At 36.6% G+C, this 22868-nt stretch overlaps 2 protein-coding genes across 7 annotated transcripts in view; one reads left to right on the top strand and one right to left on the bottom strand.

Moving 5' to 3' along the window:
- LOC139446161 (tyrosine-protein phosphatase non-receptor type 18-like) overlaps positions 1-6460 on the top strand; it is an 82016-nt gene extending 75556 nt beyond the window's left edge. For all 5 annotated transcript variants that reach the window (XM_071227460.1, XM_071227459.1, XM_071227461.1 and 2 more), the window contains one exon: positions 719-6460. In XM_071227460.1, coding sequence (XP_071083561.1) covers positions 719-789 — 71 coding nt within the window. In that variant the 3' untranslated portion in view covers positions 790-6460. The remainder of the gene's footprint in view (positions 1-718) is intronic.
- Positions 6461-7476: 1016 nt separating this feature from the next.
- The window catches only part of LOC139444846 (cAMP-dependent protein kinase type II regulatory subunit-like), a 36177-nt gene continuing 20785 nt past the window's right edge, over positions 7477-22868 (bottom strand). Inside the window, exons 8-14 of one of the 2 annotated variants that reach the window (XM_071225832.1) lie at positions 22446-22547; positions 19852-19926; positions 18237-18302; positions 14008-14040; positions 13024-13084; positions 11359-11427; positions 7477-10481 (exon numbers count right to left, since the gene is read on the bottom strand). In XM_071225832.1, the coding sequence (XP_071081933.1) occupies positions 10351-10481; positions 11359-11427; positions 13024-13084; positions 14008-14040; positions 18237-18302; positions 19852-19926; positions 22446-22547 (537 nt within the window). In that variant the 3' untranslated portion in view covers positions 7477-10350. The remainder of the gene's footprint in view (positions 10482-11358; positions 11428-13023; positions 13085-14007; positions 14041-18236; positions 18303-19851; positions 19927-22445; positions 22548-22868) is intronic. The other variant, XM_071225833.1, reaches the window with a different exon arrangement.

Here is a 22868-nt window from a genome sequence, read left to right on the forward strand (position 1 = left end):
GTTCTCGCTACAGCTAAACAAAGATCTGAGGACATCCCATTATGGGTCACGTCAGACCGACCTTGCGCGAACTTTGACCGACCAATGGAATGACCAATCAGAAGGCAGCTTTCTTGTGGTTTACGGCACTAATTTCAAATTGGCGCCTACGCTGCTAAATATATTTTGACAAATTCGCGATTACAAATTTGAAACCTGAACAAAAGAACATTGTTGGAATGGCTAATAGATGGTCTAGATTGTATGGATTCAGTTGTTAAACCCGTAACTATCGTTAAGAGTTAAAGTTTTCGAGGTTGCATGATTAGAAATCCCATTCTGACTGTCACTTTCATAATCTGGTAAGCGATGCTCTGATTGGTCGGATGAAAGGTCGTCCTAATGTGACCCCTAATGGGATGTCCTCAGATCTTTGTTTAGCAGTACCGAGAACTTAAGTCTGATTTTAATGAGATTGGTATGTGCGTGGCTGCTTGCACTAGACCTGGCTTCAACCCTCTGAGTTGACAGTTTAACATGGATACCCCCACACAGTATACTAACCCCGCGCCGACCAGTCTTTGTTCTAACGTCTTAATACTAGGTGACAATAAGTACCACGTTTTAACAACTTTTGGTATGTCATGGCAGCAGATTGATATTTTTCATGTTTTAAACAGCAGTGAATACAAATACAAATCCTTAAATTACAAAAGAGTTTGATTTGGCCATTTTTCAGGTTTTGACCATCGTCCACAAAAACCGAAAGGCAAGAAGGAGGAACCCAGATTCTGGAAGACCTACATGTAGTGGCGCCAGGGCGGCATGTGGCGGCAGAACACTGTCACCACCATAGCTGTGCCTGGTGAATGTCACCCTCTGGACTCCCCGGACTCTCACAGACTTCCTCAGCAGACTCCTCTCACACAGACACCCCTGGCAGACTCCCTCTCTCCCACACTCCCCAGATGGACACCCTCAATCCCACAAACTCACTTCACTCTCAGACACCCCCATTTATTGTGCCACCATCATAGCTGTATCAGATACAAACCTGAACTTGGCATAAAATATACATCGTACTAAATGCTCAATGAAAACAAGATCTAACAGTTTTGAGGAAACATGTACCTGAAAGTTTCCGAACGTAAAGGGGGACTATGCTGGGATCAATAGGCAGTCCATGCAGGTTTAGTTCACGTCGTTCAAACACAGCTTCCACAAATTAGACAATGTACATCAGTCTGGCAGTTACTCTATGTACACATAAAATGTTTCACACAAGCCACTAATCACTACGTCTAGCGGGGCGGTCGGGTAGCCTAGTGGTTAAAGCGTTCGCTCGTCACGCTGAAGACCCGGGTTCGATTCCCGACATGGGTACAATGTGTGAAGCCCATTTCTGGTGTCCCCCGCCGTGATATTGCTGGAATATAGCTAAAAGCGGCGTAAAACCAAACTCACTCACTCACAACGTCTAGCCCTAGACTGGATGTAGGGACCAGAGTCCCACTTTGAACCTTACACTTTCATCTGCTTATAGTTTTACAGACTCACCAACAAGAGGTACAGAGATGTGCCACCATACAGGAATTTTTATGTACAAATTAATTTGGAATTCCGATTCTGTTGTCAGGGACTGTGCTATGCTCACAGGGGTCCTGAAAATTGAAAATCCCAATCGGACATTTGCATTTAGGCCACGCCCCCTTTAAATAACGTATCTTAATCTCTGCATATAAAACAATGCCTTTGAGAGCAGGAAATACATTTTAAATGGTAAAATCATCATGTCTAGTGATGTTTTATATCAAATTTCATACTTTTATTGACCAAGTTTGTTATGCCTGTTTATTCACCTGAAGTTGTTGAAGGTATACGATAATGCTCATCAATTATTTGGACCCTGAAGGTAGCATTGTTTGTTTTTTTAAATGTCCAGACAGAAAAAATTATATGTCCGGTAAGCAGTATTTTAAATCGGACGTTTGAGATTCCCAATCGGACATGTCCGGCGCATATGACCGTTTCCGGACCCCTGTATGCTCACAAGGAGCATGTGTTCATCAAGTTGATGTAAGCAACTAACACAGATTTTGTTGAAAACCATTATTACATTGACAAGGAATTGTTGAACAAAGAATTCTATAAACTGACATTTTTTATGTTAAAGCATTGGAACATAAATTCATACATATCAGAAATGTTTTATCCAAATATATATTTTAATTGTATGATTTATAATAAAGTTGTTGTTTTTTTATATTGTATAAATTATCTTTGTAAATGTTTAACCAGTGTTAACTGCATTCAAACCACCTCGTATTGTAAAGCACCTATGTCTTCAAGCAGGTCTACATGGCTCAGTAACAATTTATGTTGATAATACCAGACCAGTTCATGTTTTTCTTATTGAGACAATCTTATCTAAAGTGTGCAAAAGTTAAAAAAAAATTAAAATCATGTTTATTGGAATATTTCTTTTGTATTTGTCTTCTTTAAAATTTAACCTAAAATCAACCATAACATCACATATATTTTTCTTAATTGCTTCATTGCACATTAATAGAATCCGAAAAACTAGAAACTAAATTGGTATGGCCTAATACATTCTCTGTATAGCTTGGCCTGCACTCAGGATTAGTTCTCCACATGGGTACAATATGTGAAGCCCATTTCTTGCATCCTCCAATAAAGTTGGAATATTACTAATAGTGGTATGACACTGTTCTCACTCACTCACTCACTCACTCACACACACACACACACACACAAGCGCACACACACACACACACACACACACACACACACACACACACAAACACTTGCCCTGCTCTCATGGTACTATGGACATAAGACAAAGATGGCTGTTTGAGTTATTTTATCTGTACAGCATTTGAATGTTCGAACATGGATACTTTTCAAAGAACTTCTTTGAGAGAATGACCATTTAATTACCTTGGGAGATGGCCTGGGATAAGAGATGGGATATTTTTTCAGTTACTGCTTAAAAACACAATTTCTTCCTGTGAAAAGATCTGAACAATTTCCTTGCTTTTCCCCAACACATAATATTTCAGGACATCAAGTAAAAATGTTATTTTTGTGAAAAATGTGAGAACATTATTATTTTTCTCATGTCTTTCTGGAACAAATAATATTTTGCCCCAAAAAGTCCCTTCTACTCCTCTGTCCTTGAACATCAAGGATCGGCCCCTAAGCACTGTTACCCAGGGGTGCTTCATTATATTCCGAACTACCCGATATAGGGTATGCCTGCTTCAAACCATGACAGTGATAGATACTCTTCATCTTTTTGTTGAAACTTGATGACATATGCTTTAATAGATAACTTTTGAGTGCTTGTAAATAATTGATAATACATACATTGTTTTAAGAAGTTGTAAATATTGAAATAGTTATTTTTACTGATTTTCCAGAGATTTATCTGATTATTGTGAAGAGGTTTTTTGCTAATATTGAATAACTTAGGATGCACCAACTATTATGACCGTGATACAGATATACAGATATTGGGATATTCATGACACCAAGAATACATGTGACAGTTCCTGATATGTCAGGTGTTGTTCAACTCCACTGACATCACCCCATTTGGAAAGTGTATACCGCTCAGAGAATAATTGACTTGTGTACTATTTATGTAAAATGTTCTGGTCTTTGAAAGACATTTAGAAGGGATACACATAAGGAAGAGAATTTATGGATGTTAACTTCTTTAGTATGAGGAACACAATGTTTCGGAGTATATGCTTACTCCTTCTTCAGGTAAATTGAATGAATGAAGGAGTATGCATATACTCCAAAACGTTGAGTGATGTAGCAATGATATAACTTGGTGTAAAACAACATTCACTCATTTATTGAAAATGATATGCTCCAAGGTGAGAGAGATTTTCAAGAAAATAGGACCTTTTCTTACTGAACACTTAAAATTAAATGACAGATCTTTTGTTACGAGATAATGTATATAAATACAACTATTGTTACCATAAATATTTCATATTGCAAACAATATAAGCCGTATACACCAAATCTGCCGATATAGCAATTTCAGCTTCAGTTCTGACCTGTTTGTATGCCATGATTGTACAGCCTACAAGATATACTTATGATGTAACATTTTGTATAGTTTGTGCTGTTATTTTGTTGTTGATGTTTTTCTTGTTTTCTACACAATGTTATCCAAACTTACATCATTCCAGTACTGTATTTATCACACAGGTAGTTACTGCTAATGCAACAGTTCCATTGGTCAGCCACCTGTAGTTAACCTTGACCTTTAATTGGTACCATTAAATATGTATAGAGACAGAAGGGTTCCAAGATTGGTGCCAATGTTGGACATGTAGCTGGAATTTTATTACCATATGCTAGATAAGTTTATTTTCTTTTTTACAAGCTTACATGAAGTTTTTGAAAAGTAAATTAAGGATATATTAAGAAGAATTTTGGTTTGGTGTTAAGATTTTTATTTTAACGGGGTTTCTGTCAGAAAATTGTCCTCAAATTTGCCCCAATATTTTTTTATTTGACTTCATGAATTTCACATATTGACAAATCTGTGGAAACAGAAATTAGATTGTATTAGTCAGTTATGGTATTTATTAAGGCAAAACAAGATAATAATCAGTGAGTGCTGCATATCATGATATATCTACTTACACTGGTCCATAATTTTGTGCAGGTGTGTCAAATTATAAAATGACCACATGAACCTTTATTATTGGAGGCAGCGACACATACCATCTTACCCAACTTATCAACTCATTAGACTGTATACTATGTGGGGCCATGAATTAACCTCATCAAAAGCGATATGTTGAGTTAATGTACTTTTAGATCTTGAAGTTATTGAAAACTCATGGGCTCCATTTTGCAAAGTGATGTTAGCGCTAGGACAATTGCAGCTCCCATATTTTAACAGACGTGCATCAATCATAGGGCTAAGATTGATCTGTTGAATTGGTCCCTGGAATGTTGATAAGTGAAATACCTCTAACTCAACATATCGTGTAATACAATATGACTTTTTTAAACTAACAGAACAATTATTATGTATTTACATTCAATGGTCCCCAGAGCTTTTATTCCATCAGGTTGCATGCACTTGGTTAATAAAGATCAGAAAAGGGATTCAGTTGTCTTTCATAGGAGTGTTACTCCTGTTAACTTAAATCTACTGGACATGAGAGTAGTGAGCATGGAAGAGTTTTTCTACAGCCATGGCCAGACCTTCAAATAGAAATTAAATCAAACCAAAAATAGTCTGACGTATGCAAACTACTGATTGATCCTTTTGAACAAAGTTTTATGTACTACAAAATAATTGGAAGAACACCCAAGTTTTTCGTAGGTCTATAGTTATGCCAATAGTATAGTTATATTATACTTAGTCTCATGAAAATTATTGGGTGTTCTTCAACTTCTTTTGAGTAGTATATTACTTATGATTCTTACCTTGGGTCAGCTATGTTGGTGCCAATACATCTTGATTATGTTGACATTTTCACAGTAAACTGCAAGTTACTTCATTTTGGACAAACCTGATACAGTGTTCCCTCGCTATCAATATCGGTTATAGCACGCGGTAATGCATGGCTCCCAAACTTTACTTACATTTTTAATAAGCTCAAGTTTATTGACCAAGTTTATAATACCTGTTCGTTCACCTGAATTCACTTAAGGGATACAGAATTTTTGGTTTTTTTTGGAGCGCATATTAAACATTCGATAAATCTTTTTTACACATGAATCATAAACAACTACTATTCTAATCTAATTCTAGACTCTGAAACATGCAGCATAGATCCTGTTAGGTAGGCAGAGCATGTACTGTTTTGTTGGTCATCTATCCCCAACGACTCCACCTCCTGCCTCCTATCGTCTATAACCCTCATCAAGTATTTGGACTCAAAAGGTAGTGTTGTAGCATGGAATCACTGTACTAAAAATGTAAATGCTAGAGAATGTGTGATAGTGCTTTGTGGGGATGTAAAGGTTGCGAGAACAAAGGGCGAGGCAACCAAGGCGTATGGTCCATGCATCTGTGTAAATCTCTGGGACATGCAGCTGGTTCTGCTCTGATGGGTTTCAGTAAAGTATATAGTGTAGTTGTACAACACAGGGCCGAGACAACTAACACCCACAATTCTGTAATTCTCATATTCTATAGTATCACAAGCTTATGTTTATCTTGCTGCAGTATTGTAAAAGCAAAGCTGACGTGATGTGTGCAACAAAATATTAAAACTGTTCAATTTGGGTTTAAACTCCCAACTCACTCGCTTATTCATATTAAGTGCTACTTAATGAGATCAGGTCTTTTTTACAAGATAGTGGTGGCAGTGTATTGTGCAAGTGGTATGTTCTACATTGTACTTTTGTCAACACGGAATATGTACTACACTTTCTTTAAGAATGATTAAAGATGCACCAATTAAAAGGCATTTGTAACAAATTTGTGTTCTTATCTGTGCAAATAATTATTAGATCCTTATCACTACATAATACCTGTATGGAGTTATTCCATCTTTCAGACCAGTTTTCAAGTTATATCAAGTCTCTTGGACAGACTGATCTGATAAGGTATTCACTTATCATTACTTTGAAGCAGGTGTAAGCGTGGTCTATTTATCCAAGACACCCCAAGTCACTTTGCAGGTTGCTTCCCTTAGTGATGCCAGTATCAGCTGGTCATGGTTCCTCATCTAAACTTTGCCCTGAATGTTACCCTTAGTTGGTCAGCCTCAATACTGTGCTCGATACATTTCTCCACAGGGATTAACTTCTACGACCTGCATCCCTTTGACTTTCCTTCCACAATAAGCTGACACTGTTCAATGCAGAGTAAAACCTGCCTGTTTCCCATGGAGCTTAATTCATGCCCTTTGTTGCAACCTTATTCTGATTTTAGTCAAACGTACAAAACAATCATTCGATGATTGGGACCATTACAAAGCTGGAATCCCTGGACTGTTGTCTGTTCCAGCTATATAATGGCAGTCTGTAAATAATTGGATCTGCATCAGGCAATCCTATGATGATACCATGAGTTACGATCCACACCTCAGGGGTATGTTGACACGCAATCAACCAAGTCACAAAGTCTGAAAACCCATCTATTCAGTCACCTCTAAAGATCATCATAGGATGCTGGGAACCTATTCTAACCCGGAATCCCCACGAGGGTAGATATAACTGGAGGTCATTAGAGTTGTGAAGATCATGTAACTGAGTCTAATGTGATGTTTTACATTTGTGTTTTTACTTTGAACCTGATGGGGTTGGGGAGGGATTCAATGGGCCTACAACATGAGCATCCAGTGACATACATCACAATAACGTCCCAAGGTAACCTGTGCTGAAACATTCCTTGTATCCATAGTAAATCCTCGATCAATCTTGATGCCAAGGATAAAGTAAGCTGTAATAATGGATGTGTAAGAAAAGACAAACTTTGATTAAACTGGGAAGTCTTTATTTCTCAAATATAATGATGATATTCCTGATCTACCACTCTCCAGCATACATGAAGCTCTCCACTGAAAGCCAATCGGGACTAGGATTCCAGGGTTACAACAGATCAACGAACAATCTTCATGGCAGCTTCCACAATAGATGACACTTGGGATGGAAAGAGCATCTATAACCAGTGCTTCAATTGGTTCAAGTTCATGTATACCCACCACAAAAATAATACCTAGCATTGCATTTATCCACAAGATAGATCTCTATAAGCATCTCATAGCATTGAACGAACAGTCGGATATGTAAGTTCAGGAAAAATGTGCTGGCTCTATACATTGGCTTTCTGTTCCAAAAGTAATCCGTAAAGCTGGAAATTAACATTTGCCCAAGACTTGAAAACTTGGTGTTACAAGTAACAAATAGGCCAGTCTACATGTTAGCGGAGAGGGAATTCTGGAAAGTGGATTATAGAGTCGAGTTCTACTCCAAAATTGATGCTATGACTACCTTCCCAAGTGGCAGCTAGGTGCTGCTGTGAGCGTGCTGGGATGTGGTGGAGAGACAGGCAGGCAGGCAGAGGTCATCTCAAGCTGCTGATCAAACACCCTGCTACACCGCATGTCAACATCTACAAACTTAACACAATGTTAATGAGAAACCTTAATGGTTACGATAAGAACAAGGGAATAATTGCAACATTTCGGTAGTTTTAGTTTGGTTTAAACACGGAATGCCACACATAATCAGTAGAGAACAGCATAGCATTTCTTAGGTTTCAAAATTAACAACCTGAGTGGTTACAGTGGTTAGAATGGTTTATCGGTCAGTTGGAAAGGTTTTGACATTCTATATAAACAAAGCAGATTTGGGTGTATCAACAGTTAAATAGACTAGACATATATACATGCTCATTTCTATGACGGTCAAAACAAAATCTGGATAAAACATCATCATGGCAGATATGAACAAATCATCAGGGCTGTTTTCTACTGCCGGCAAATAACAGACCAGTAGCCTAAGTCAGTTCAATAAAACACTGAAGCATTATTTACAAACTTTACCTTAATACATCCCAACTCTTGCACCAAACCAATTGTAATGTTTCCATGGGCGAGTCTGATAAAATTTGGAATGCCCAACAGCAATAACAACCCTGAATGAGAGATTCAGTTGGCAAGCTCTTTGTGCTCAACACAATTAATGTCTTGGTTGTACAATATCACCAACAAAAAGGGATAACAAGTTCCTTGAGCAAATAAATGTTCCTGATATAGTCAATTCTGTATGCAATCACACTGCTGTTATTCAGGAAATAAAGAGTCTGTGGTGGACATATTTCACTACATGTAAAACATTTGGTAACACATAACTTGAATATTACCACAGACTTGGAGTAAAGCTTTGGTACAATACGTAAAGCATCTTATTTGGCAGAAAACTTAATTGGAATAAACATAGCAACTGCTTATTTTAAATCAATAAATGTGTGATGAATGGGACCAAAGGTCTGGGACAATTAAACGTCATGGTATATGTACAGAAACATTCGATTTCTACAAGACTTTGCATTCAGTCCCTTTACCAAGATTTTTCAAATTATTTGAAAATCTCAGATGACTTGAGGCTTGGTTGCTTCAATCCTTACAATTACTTCTTTTAAGATCTCATACATCTTAGGACATACTTATTTTAATGTTATGAGATCCATTAAGAGAGATGTGACATAATATGGTGGAGCTATTCCTTATTTGTTCTGTCTTATATTTCTGAACTGAACCTACAGATCTGTCAATGCTAGTGATATGTAATATAGATGTGTTCAACAAAGCTAACTTTCTCACAAAAACTGGATGTTTACACGAACAAAACTAAATTCATACAAAATAATGACAGGTAGAAAGATGATAATAAAATATTACAAAGCACATAAGTTAAAATTTAGCAATCTCACCATTACAATACTAACTCAACAAGTGTTATGCTTCAAACTGACAAATACACTGAAACTTAAAGTTCCATACTTAACGTCAATGTTAAAATACAAAATTGTGGTAAGGTCAGTTTCTTCAGGAGTAGATATGTATCACAAAGAGGTCTAGCTAGTTACAACTGGTGAATCTGGATGTAATGATACAAAATCATTAGACCAAGAAGGGTCACGCACATCTGTTCTATTTACAATGAACATGTGCAAACTTGACACTTGGGTAGCCAAAGGCAGGGAAACAGATGAAACAAACAATTATCTTATCAACACCAATTCCAAGCAATCATAAGAGGACACTGTTTCACGCTGGCCACCGATGGTCGCAAGCACAGACCAAGAACACATTTACACTAGAATGGGAGCCAAACAGGTAGTACAAATATGTGGAAATATTTAACTGCTCAAAGGTCAGTGTACAGAACATGTCACTCGCCAGAAATCAGCTGCTGCTTATGGTCAGATCTAGATATAATGCCCAATGTTCATAAACATACGGGACCCCAAAAAGGAACAGATCTTTGGCAGTCTAAAGTTAAAAAAACCTATGCTATGTCTTTTTTTTAATGTTAAGCAGGTGTTTAGTCATGTTGTGACAACTGTATACGTCCACTAAGAGAATCATTGCTTACTTAGGCAAATTATTATTTCAATAATGGTATTGCAATAGATTTAACAAAAACTTGACTATCTGAACATCTATAAAACATGAATACTCTAATAAAACAGTTAGAAATATAAAAATAAGAGTATACACAACAGTGTCGTGAACATTTGTCTGAAAATTGGGAACAACTCAAATCACTGAACATTACAGTCAACGCATAGAGCGAAGTCCATCAAGCTGGCATCATGATTCTCAGCACATGGCGGCTTTAGCAAGAGAAGCGGACAGGTCAGCGTAGATCCGAGATGTTTGTCTTTGAGCCAAACACAGACACCAGCTGATCATCGTAGTTGTCAATGTTGCGTTTCATCACATCCATACATGGACCCAACAGGCGCTCAAAGGCTCCAACATCCAGCACTGAAATAAATGAAGTTTGTTTTATCTAACGAACATGGATCACTGAGCAACCACCAATTATCTACCAAGCACATCATGGACGACAAGATTTAAGAAAAACACATATTGAGTCAACTTACAATTCAAAAACTCTTCAACATGTTATATACTCAACAAATTAAGGTTGCCTGCAAATGACAAACTACAGTTTTCCATTCATGATTTGTTTGTTTGTTTGTTTGTTGTTTAACGCCAGACTCAGAAATATTCCAGCTATATGACAGTGGTCTGTAAATAATCGATTTCGGACCAGACAATCCAGTGATTGACATCATGAGCATCGATCCCTGCAATTAGCATACAATGACATGCATCAATCAAATCAGCAAGCCGAACCACCCAACCCTGTTAGTCACCACTTTAGACAAGTATAGTCGCCTTTTACAGCAAGCATGGGTTGCTGAAGACCTAATCTATCCCAGATCTTCACAGGTAGCTGCATGAAATGAAGAACATGGGCTAAAATTTGAAAATATGCAATGAAACGTTTTTCCTGCAGTTTAAAAAAAAAAAATGTTCTTGTTTACACAAGAAAAGGCATTAGATCAAAACAAATATATGGGTTTGTTGCCGTATGTTTCTATGAACAGGATGCTTACACATTGTATATATTTTCTTATTCCTAGTGTAATCCTATATCAAGATAAAGGCAAACAGAGTTACCTCCCTTCACCTACACTACTGCAAGCTAGCAATAGTTTCTCTTATGCAACATGACAGGTTACCAGTAATATTTGCATCACAACTTCAAGAACGTTCTTCCAGCAGTGCTCTGAACATAATTTCCTGATAACAATTTATTCTACAGTACATCAGGATGACTGTACCAAAGACTAACCTGCACACTTGGTTTTACCAACAGAGTACGCTGATGCTGCTCGTGGCTTGTGTGTGACGAGGGCAAGCTCTGAAACATATAGTGTTAGGATACAGAATACATTTACAAAACAGTATACATTATCATGTTGTAGATGTATCTCTTAACAAGGGGTTCAAAACAAGTATGAAACAACATGTACAGGTCTGTTGACTAACTTAACTTGACCCCTTGACTTGACGCATGCTTAAATGCAAACTATGTCTTTCAAACACTGTGTCTACTTGTTCTTTCAAACAAAATTCCTTTGACAGTCCTGTTTCTTATTTCACCTCAATGTGTATAAGTAGAAAGGTGAAAGGTAAAATATGGTTTAACATCGAGTTCAAGATTATTGCACTTATATTACTATGCGCATGCACGTTTTTTTGTGTGAATGTGTGTGTGTGTGGAGAGGGCGCTTGTACGAATCAGGACTAATTTCAAAGCGCTAGCAAACTGAGATACCACGCTGCAGTTTAACATGGACACCCCACTCAGTATACTGACAGTGACATTGCACTGACCACTGTCCGGTCCTTGTTTTATCCTCTTAATGACAAGTGCCAGGTAGGGTAACAAGAAGTACCATCTTTTTACATTCTTCATCTATGATGCAGCTGAGGAACGAACCACCGACTTTCAACTCTCCAGGACAGACGCTCTATCCACTAGGCCCCAGAGGTGGTCGTGTATACGTAGAAGTAGTTGAGACAGGGGTTAACACTACTTGAACTGTATGTCAGTTATTGTCATTGTTTGTCAGCTTAATTTGGAGGCAAACCTGGAAGTGACACAGGTCAAAACCGTCATATTGTCACTGATGACATAATCGAACACCTTTGCATGTACCATATTCTGTCACTGTCATAACCTCACTTTCAATATTAAAATGAAAGTTTTTGCAACAGCCATATTGCTTAGCATATATTGTGACCAGCCCATAACTACGAACATTCATAAGTTCAATGCATTTATTTGTGGCTGGGATCAGAACTTGTGTTTGTGGACCCAGGTAAAAATAACTCACTGACTTGTGAAGAAATAGTTTAATAATAATTGACCAAACAATGATAAAATTTCACAATGATACATATTAAAATGGCTGTGTTATGGTCAAAAATATCACTTTCAATATGTCCAATGTGGTGGCCATCATATAGGAATGCTGTGTGCAGTTACCTGAGACACCATAGCTGGGATCATTCATACATGGTTTCATCTCCACAAGTCTTGTAGTTTCAGAAATGTTGGAAATGTAGTGACACCAGAATAACGACGGTACACAAATGCCAAAGTGGGTAGTTGGATTAATTATCAAAATATGCCTAAAAAATAGGTTATATCTTATTCTGAATACCACATACTTGCTGCCTATCAAATTTAACAATGATACAAATGGCTGAGTAATGGCCAAAAATGATATTTTCAACAGGGCTGCCATGGCGACCAAATTTAAAATCTGATCTAAATTCTCTGACCACTGTTTAAAGACACTATAGCTGGGGCCATTCATACAAAATTTCACCTCCACAAAGACTTGTACTTGGAAGTTCCAATGGTGATTAAAAAAAGCAAAATTTAATGATTGAACCAACAGACAAACACCACACTCAACTAAAGAGTAATAATTGCTTTAGTATTTACCTCCAAAGTAGTCTCCTTTTCTGCATCGGGTTAGCTCAATTTCTTTTCCATTTTCGTCACTCTATAAACAGATACTTATAAAATGATGGCATGACAAAGAAACTTCCTGCTGAAAGCTTCACACCTTTGGAAATTGAACACATAACACTGATCATACAATTAACACATAAAATATGAAGTTACGTTTCTATGTAAACGAAATAATGAAGAGTAGTCATTCATTAAACATGTTTTCAAATTTGAATAAATGATTAAATTTTATCCTTACTGACAATTCAAAGGTAATCTTATGAATAGTTCATAAAACCAGAAAGTAACTACTTTATTAATACTGTATACTATACAGTGTATAGGCAGAAGCAAACCATTGCAGCCAGTACTACAAATAGTTATTTAGGAATGCAGGTCATCAATAACTACATAAAAGCATAATATGTACAGAGAATGAAATTATTGTGAAAAACAGCATGAAAATGTGCATAAAGCAAAACTTAGTTAGAAAGACACAAATCACACAAGTTGGGTGCATTCTTTACCACACTAACATTCCTGCTCATTCCAAAACCAATAACAGAAATAACAACTCAATCGAAATAGTGGTTGTGATGTGTGAAGGAAATGAAAATATTTAAACTACAGAAACATCCTTCCAGCATGGAGAGACAGGCACATCCTAATCAGTGTAATCTTAGTAAACATAGAGGGAGTATTAAATTTCAATTAAATTCAACTAAAGTATACAACTATATTACCAACTCATAGAAAAAGAGATAAATATTTTACTGATCTTAACTATGTTGAGATATTAAGAAAGACTAAGGTTTAATGGTAAGATGCTAAAAGACACAGCTGAAGAGCTACGGTGATAAGACTAAGGTTTAATGGTAAGATGCTAAAAGACACAGCTGAAGAGCTACGGTGATAAGACTCAAACGGGGGTTTAATAACAACACAGAGATCGACTGATGTTAATGTGGATTGTACCTCAAGGGGTGTGGCGATCTCAATGCTATCATCCTACATGAACAAAATGAGTTTAGTCTTTTAGTAAACATGTTAAACAATGTAAGTCAACATTCATAGATGCATGTATGTTATGTAATTACTGGGAAAGAACTCAGTATGAAACATCATTTAATATGGTTTGCACGCCATTTCAGTCTGTGCCAAAAACTTTTGAGTCTACTAGACTAAATAATGCGCTTAGTATCCAGGTATCATTATAAGCTGAATATTTTTAAGAATTTGTATAACACACTTTCCAATTAATAACTCTTAGAACATGATGGATCTTATTATGACTCCAGTCACTGGATCAATGTGCACTCAATTTTCATTCTCAGCTCTCTGGGGAGTATACAACCCAAGCAGCCTGTGATGCGCTAGAAGGTTAACCAGTCACATTACCATCTTTTCCTACCAGGTACCCATCCAGATACAACAGATGCATATTTTGAACAGAGTGACTTGCCTGAGGAGACACTACATGTGCTTACAGCTACATGTGCTTCAGTGTTTGGCAGGACTAAGCCCTAGAAACTTTAAGGAGTCAAGCTGCTAAACAGCGAAACCGACGTTGCTAAACTTCACCTTATTGTGAGATGTGTGCTGTACACAGGACCATGTGCAACCACATGGACTATTATTACCTGGGTTTACTAGACCAAACAGAATTTTACCAGATTCAGGCTTCAGACTGGTCTCAATGAACATATCAGATTAAAACAATCAAAAGTTGACAGCATGTCTGTACTGTATCAAAACATTATGATTACATATTCTACAAAAGTATCTACAAGCTAAAGGGAAACATGGTTATTTGGGAGATTCATCGGTTTACATCACATCTATATATATAATTCACATCTACTAGGGATGAGTGTCAGAGGTTTACAGTATATCACAATATTTTGCAATGCACAAGGTCGTATTGCGATACATATCACAATATATTGTATAATTTTAAACATTAAATTAGCACACTCCTGATTTACTGCAATATTTGGTTCAACAATTTTGCCATCCATTTGTTTTAGACCGTAGTGCATCCACACTTCGGCTTTGCCTTTCACATTTAATCAACTGACCACACCACCATCTTGGTGCCCCGGATGTTGATGACGTATGTGTCCGAATGCACATTGCACATAAGGGAGGTAACCGAGAATAAACCTCTATCTTTGCGAAGTTTGGAATCAAGTGCATAACATAAACACATGAAAAATATTGCTATTTGAAATCACCCAACAGCGTTAGAAATTGGCACTAGTCCTGTAGTCCTTGCCAAACTTCCTAATAGTTAAGGTATCAAAAGGACCAGTAGAAATTTGCCCATTTTAAGGGTTTTCCTACATGTTATCATTATAAGTCCTAGTGGGCCAAAACTGTTAGTTTCTATTACTGCCCAATATACAATGCATTAAAAAATGACATTGTGATATGTATCGTAGAAAGAATGAACCTCAATTTACCAATATACCAGTATTACCACACACCCTTAATATCTACAATCAGCTATTTAAAGTTTTATTCAGCTCTATTCCCTTTCAAAGGAATTACTCCGAATTAGACATTCAAAATTTTACTGATAATGTGTCTGCTGACCTCTATATCTTTGATAATAGAATAACTTGGAAATACAACTGAGCAAGCACAAAGGCACTGGCATCCTCAACATAAAAAGCAATACTGTTTACATGAATTAGAGCAGTAAGTCTTCAAAAGATAAAATAGATGGTCATAACACATGTACTTAGACAAGGCCATACTGTTGTGTGTGTGTGTGTGTACATGTATATATATATATATATATATATATATATATATATATATATATATATATATATATACTACTAAAAAAAACAAACATAGCCCATATTTTCTCATCTGATTTGTCCTTGCTTAAGGTTAACATGAATCATTTCTCATTTCCGAGTTTGAATCCATTGCTACCGTTTACCAATCGCCAAAAGGCAAGCACATCTGTTTTAATCAATAAAGGCGTGAGGGACAATGGGTAAAGAATTTCATTCGTATGTTTTTACAAGTGCACCATGTTCACCATTACCAATATTAAAGCTCTGGGGTCTGCCTGCTTTAGTAACAGTTTAAAGACGTGAATTCTAATGTGAATTTATGGCTAGACATACGGAGACACAGCAAAATAATGCAATTGGGCATTTCACAATCGTGGCGTGTCACAATTGGCGGCTGTTTGGCACTTAAATGAGTCCCAGAGCACAACAGCGATTTCTACAACATGCAGCAACACATGATCGGCCTTGTTCTGGAAGACCACATGTCACCACACCCGCACAGGACAAATATTTACGGAACAGGTTTGTTACAGAAACTTCTACCACACCTGCAGCACCTTGACTCCAGAGAATCTCTGATAAAACCATCAGGAACCGTCTGCGTGATGCTGGTATATGTTCAAGGAAACCAGCGCCAGGACCCATCCTTACAGAACGTCATCACCAACTAAGCAGACAGTGGTGTTTAAACCAACTCAACTGGCCATGGAGAACTGTCGTTTTCAGTGATGAATCACAGTTTCTGCTCAGACGTCCTGACGGAAGATCATGTGTTTACAGACGCTGTCATGAATGGTATACTCCAAACAGCGAGCATGAAGTGGACAGATTTGGTAGTGGGAGTGTTATGGTAAGGGCGGGCTTCTTGTACAGTAGGAGAACGGATCTCATCCAGGTTCAAGGCAATCTCACAGCATGACATTACTGTAATGAAATCTTCATGCCTTACGTCACTCCATTCATGAACTGTCAAAACGTCATTTACCAAAATAACAATGCTAGACCCCATACAGCAAGATTAACCACAGGTTTCCTGGCACAGAACAACATCCAGGTTCTTCATCGGCCATCAAGATCAACAGATCTCAACCCAATTGAACACATATGGAATGAACTGGATCAATGTGTGCAACGACGCCATCCCCAGCTGCAGACCTTACCAGCTTTATTTTTGGCTTTGTTTGATATCAGAACATTCCAAGACCTGTAATCCGGAATCTGATTCAGTCTTAGACTCTATGGGAAGACGATGCCAGACAATCATTAATGCTAATGCTGGTCATAACCGTTACTGACATTCTTTGACCTTGACCTTTCTTTGTGTTCAGGCGTCATTTGTTGTACACCGCCTCTTCCCTTTGTGATCTCAACATGTGTGACAGTTGTCACACAAATGTAGTGGCAGTCTCAATTTTTACAAGAGAGACCTGGATTTGTTTTCCCAAGGTTTCTTGAACAAATTATCACTGAACTACATTTGTTCATCTTCCCATCATAAGTGTCTTTTGAGAAGTTGGATATTTAGGCCTTTTAAAAAGTAAAGTTATTTAGAAAATCAAAAATGGCTTCCTTGAACTTGAACAACATGAAACCTTAAAACATGTTAGATCAGGGATTACAGTTCATACGTAACATGTTTTGGGGCCAGGTGAGCTAACTAACTATTTCAAATCACCCTGTACATTTTAACATATTTTTCAATCATTGATCATGGGCACTTATTATCTATGATGTTTCGAGTTTGTCATTGTCTTATTGAGTGTCAATCACATGAGCATCACTAATTTGTCATGCAACTAATCATCTGAACCACACACACAAGATGCAAATTTTCTGAAATTCCTTATGTCGTTTCAAACGATCATTAAGAAGACAAACTAAACTGAGAGCCAACAATATTGTTTTGAATGTTTCTACCAAATGCCTTACCATATTACAAAAAAATCCAGTTTGTACATTTGCATCATATGGATCTATGTAAACCCATAGACACGGATACCCAAGTGAGTACACAACATCCTAGTTTTATATTCCAACTACAACATGTCTACAATGGGGAGTATATAACTAATCTAATTGGTACAATGTATGCATGATGTACTGGTTTGAACAGTGGTGGCAAAACAATACAAAGAAAAGTTGACAGGATTAGTGAACTTTTCAACACCACTAGAAATAACCACAATAATAACTACAAATTTCTGTAACTATCAGAAAAAAACTAAAAGAATTGTGTGCAAATGCGCAGCAAAACCAAAGTCTGTTTTCTAAAACATCTGATAAATGAAGGAACTGAAGCTGGTATGAACTATTTCGGAGTGAGATCTGGCTACAGAATCTGCTGAATAGGACAAAGCTAATGAAAAGGAGAGGTGGTGAAAGGGACAGGAAGTTCACCTTGTTCAGTGCTGCTATTCGGACTTCCCCCTCCTCGATGAAGTACATGCAGTCTGCATCATCTCCCTGAAACAAAAATCAGTTTGGTTTGATAACAGTAATCAAACTTAAAAAGTTAAAATATTCAAGATTCAGGGGATCTATAGACCAATTTTCATTTGATAGCTTTGATTTTATGGTGCTCACAACATTGCATAATAATGCACCAGAAAAACATGTGCTAAATTTATGGAAAAGGTTCAAGTTCCTGAAAAATTACCATATCTCACTCCCATTTCCACATGAAGTAATTACCGTTTTTTGTCTGAACATAACAAAATTTTCTCTTATACTAATATCACAGTGAAGTAATACTGGCAGTATTTGACAGATGTATCGTGATTATTTGAATGCATGAATAAAATCAGTATTGATTCCTCTTATTGAATACTAAATCATTCACTGTAAATATGCTGTTCAACCATAGGAAATCATTTTTTACACAACAAATGAAAAATAATTTCATTCCTGCCCAACAGATTAACTAACAAATTATCTCCTAAATGCCATCTCAACCAAACTGAATATTTAGAAGTAAGAGCTCAGGCAATACTCAAAAAACACTCAATATCATAAAAATTCATAAGTTATATTAACACGGTATCAAGCAAACTAAGTCAGCAAGCACACAGCTCCCTGCTAATGTCCTCACTATTCACACCACCAAAATGTCACGTTATGACTGCTTTGATCAATAAATCTGCAATCGAACAACAGCACAGCCTCATAAGAAGTGGCAAGTATTTGAAAGCAGGGTTTAGACAGCAGAGACATTGCCTCACATCCAATGGCTGCATGTGACATGACGCAGGTCGGGAAATCAATCTGTATGTTCTTACTGGGCCCCTACTCTCTAATCAAGATGAAGGAGCCCACACAACACACAGAGTTGTCAACTTGATCAATATGCAATGTAATGTTGTGCAATGCAACAGCTTCCCAAATACTGTGGCATTGACAGAATAGGGACATTTTTAGATATTCAAATTATATCTTTTTCTTATTCACTTTGAATATGAATTAACTCTGCATAAAAACATGACATCTGGAAGAAAACTCATTACTGTGGATGTTACAATTTAGAAACTTCACTTTCAATTGTAGATAATGACTTTGTGATAACATTTCACTGGTATTTCAGGGCAATGTAGACATTTCTACAAGCAAACCAAGAGCAATGATCATATACAGTAAGTAACCATAGTAACCATAAAGTAGTACTTCTTGAACATGTTGAATGATTAACAGTCAGTCTGTCAAAGTGCCAGGAATTCTCCATGTCCTAAGCTCTCTGAAGGCATTAAATGGATAAGTCGGAGGTAGTCTGCAATTGCAAAATAATCTGTATCCTCGACAACCAGAAGAATGTCAATGTTATATATACATCTCACTACTGCAACTTTTTAGTAGATGTATTGCAAAACCTGGCCCTAAGCAAATTGACATCAGGATATGATGATATTAAAATCATATCTAGAAGTGAATAATGATATATTCAGTCATGATACCAGTACATTTCTTCAGCACCAGGTTGTACCCCATTGTCTGTAGCAAGCTCAATAATTTGAACACCTACCTGTTTGATGATTAGGCTTCCGTCTTCGAAGGTTTTGGAATGAAGAGCATCAGCAACATTCATCCTCTCGTAGGACTGCAAATAAATGTATATTCTGACTTATTTATCAAGAAGTATTCCTGTTGCCTCTGGCCGGGAATACAAGGTGATCAATCAACCCCTTTATTCGGCAATGATCCCACGAGAACTTGATAAAAGAAATACATTTGTAAAACGAATACTTTTCAGTATTTGACATAACCACTGGTCCGTTAATCCCAATCTAAAACATCTTCTAAGGAATCAGTCGAATGAATGACTGGGATGATACTTCTCAAAATGGAAATCTTGTGCAAACTGACAATCAGCAACCTAAACAACTCTGGTACGTTGTATATCAATTTTTTTTACATTACCGTATTCGACGTAATAAGCGCCCAGGGCGCTCTCAAAATTAGAAATAGGGGGCTCTTATTAGAATATTATTTTGGTGAAAAAAAAAAAGATTTGAAAGATAAATGTCTTTATTTATGCTGAAATATTTATGTACGACAGATATATTTTTCCATAATTTAATTGCCCATAATTAAGGATGCATATATATAACACATGAGTGCGTATTATACGCGAATAAATAAGTCTTGTGCACATTGATTAATCAGAAGGGGTGCTAATTGGGATTGTTCACTAGCTAATATCTTAGCAAATGTCACCGTGGGCGCTTATTAGAGCGGGGCGCTTATTACGTCGAATATGTTAATTATCATTGAAATCCACTGATCCTTTCACAGAATGTAAATATTGTTTTCATTTATTGGTTGAAACCAGTAGATATTTATTTCTGTTGGTCATAAGGACTACTGACAAACTCCTATAAGTGTCAAACAGTGTGTTTCCTAGTTGAGCAGTTGGAACAACAGTAATCAAACATAAATTGTGATTGCAGACCAGTTATAATTTCTGTTAGCTCTCATTTACTTCCCTGTGTACTTTGATATATACATGATATATTCTTTGAATGCTTTCAGAATGGTTGTGCAAATATGAGACAAAAGGCTACTGATAATGTTCAATCTGGCATCAAAAAGTAATTTGACTCGCGACAAAATATCACACTGAAAAAATACACTTTCATAATATGAAACCTGTCCACATCCAACCCAAGTAGCATGTTAACTTCTGAAGTACCGTATTCAACGTCATAAGCGCCCAGGGCTCTCTCAAAATTAGAACTAGGGGGTGCTTATTAGAATATTATTTTGAGTTGAAAGATTGTAAATTTCGTGGTTTATGCTAACAGTCTGAAATGTTTACATTCAACAGATATATTTTTTCAAGAATTTAATTGCCCATAATTAAGGGTGATATAACACACGTGTGCGTATTATTCACGAATAAATAAGTCTTGTGTACATTGATCAATCGGAAGGGGTGCTGATTGGGATTGTTCAGTAGCCAAAATATTAGCAAATGTCGCCGTGGGCGCTTATTAGAGCGGGGCGCTTATTATGTCGAATACGGTACAAGTATATGTTACAGTCAATGTAAAAATTTAGTCAATGTGTAAAATGAATGAAATTTTCACTTTGGCAATTTACAAAATGCCTACATCATATTTCAGTAATTTTACAATTATTTTTCCATTTTGACAAAAAAATTCAAATATTTTGATGTTGATCATGTTGATCACCCAGTGATAGAATTAATGGAAAACGAAAGTCAGTGTTTATTTCGTTTATTCTGTGGCTTCTAATACTAGCATAAGAAGTCTATTGTGATGAAATTCAGCATCAGAATCATAATAACATAAATCTAAGAATAATTGTAAAATTACTGAAATATGTAGGCGTTTTATAAATTGCCTATGTGAAACGTTCAGTCATTTTACACATTGACTGTAACATAATGAACTGTAATGTGTCCATGTAAACAGTCAATGTGTAAAATGACTGAATGTTTTGTCAAGAAGACTATGTATGGTACGGTATGCATATATAGTCTTCTTGACAAAACATTTTAGGATTGAACATAACAATAAACAGCACAATTAGAAAGTGAAAGGTTGAAAATGGAGCATGGGTACAAATTGAATTTGTTCAATAAACTTATCCAGCTGATGAAATTTTCTCTAATATCAATGTCTGCTCATGCAGATATCCTGGTTAGAATTCAAAGTCTGTCATGAACATTATAAAGAACTTCTACTTTAATGTTCACCAAATATGTAGGAACAACAACAGAGCAAGTTATTTATCAACTCAAAAATACATGTACCCTAACACAGGATATACCATGAGTGGGCGAGTGAGTTGGACGTAATGCCTTTTTGAACAGAACTTCAGATCATAGCTATGCATGGGTATTGTGCCAACAAACAAATCAAAGATTCATAATAAAGGCAATTTTTGATTGGAACAAATAAATCCTTGCATGACTAAGGGACACAATTTAAACCACTGAGCCATTGGTGCATCAGAAAAACAATGACTTTGTGTTCTCATTGAAGGTAAAATTTCATGAATTCTTTGGGTTCACTAGCCTCATATTTCTACGAATACCAAAATATCATTTTGAGTCCAATTGTATTGATGAGGAGGATAAAAGGTCCCACCTACCTCTAGTTTTTTGAGCAGTGGTACACTCTCTAAAAGAGATTCATACATTTTCCTCTTGTTGTATGCATTTTTCAATACTATCCTTCGGAACGTTACCCGATCCTGTAATAGAGGGTAAATATTTCATCAGAAAAACAGTTCAGTATACAATACAGGTATAAAAATGTTATCAAGCACACCAGGACCTGTTACTAGAGGGGCACTTCACTACAAAATGCACAAATTACATCCCTGATTCTAGTAACATAATAAATACATACACAAATATCCAATAATGGTACATCAATACAGTCAAGTCTCATTAATCCGACACTCACTAATCTGACAATCTGCTTTATCCAACACTAATGATGGGAACCGATGAAATCAGTGCTATTTAGACCCATAAATCTGACAGTCTTGCACTCCAACACACCTAATTTG

This window comes from Haliotis cracherodii, unplaced genomic scaffold (genome assembly GCF_022045235.1).
Source record: "Haliotis cracherodii isolate W230 unplaced genomic scaffold, xgHalCrac1.p SCAF_6, whole genome shotgun sequence".
Lineage (NCBI taxonomy): Eukaryota > Metazoa > Mollusca > Gastropoda > Lepetellida > Haliotidae > Haliotis > Haliotis cracherodii.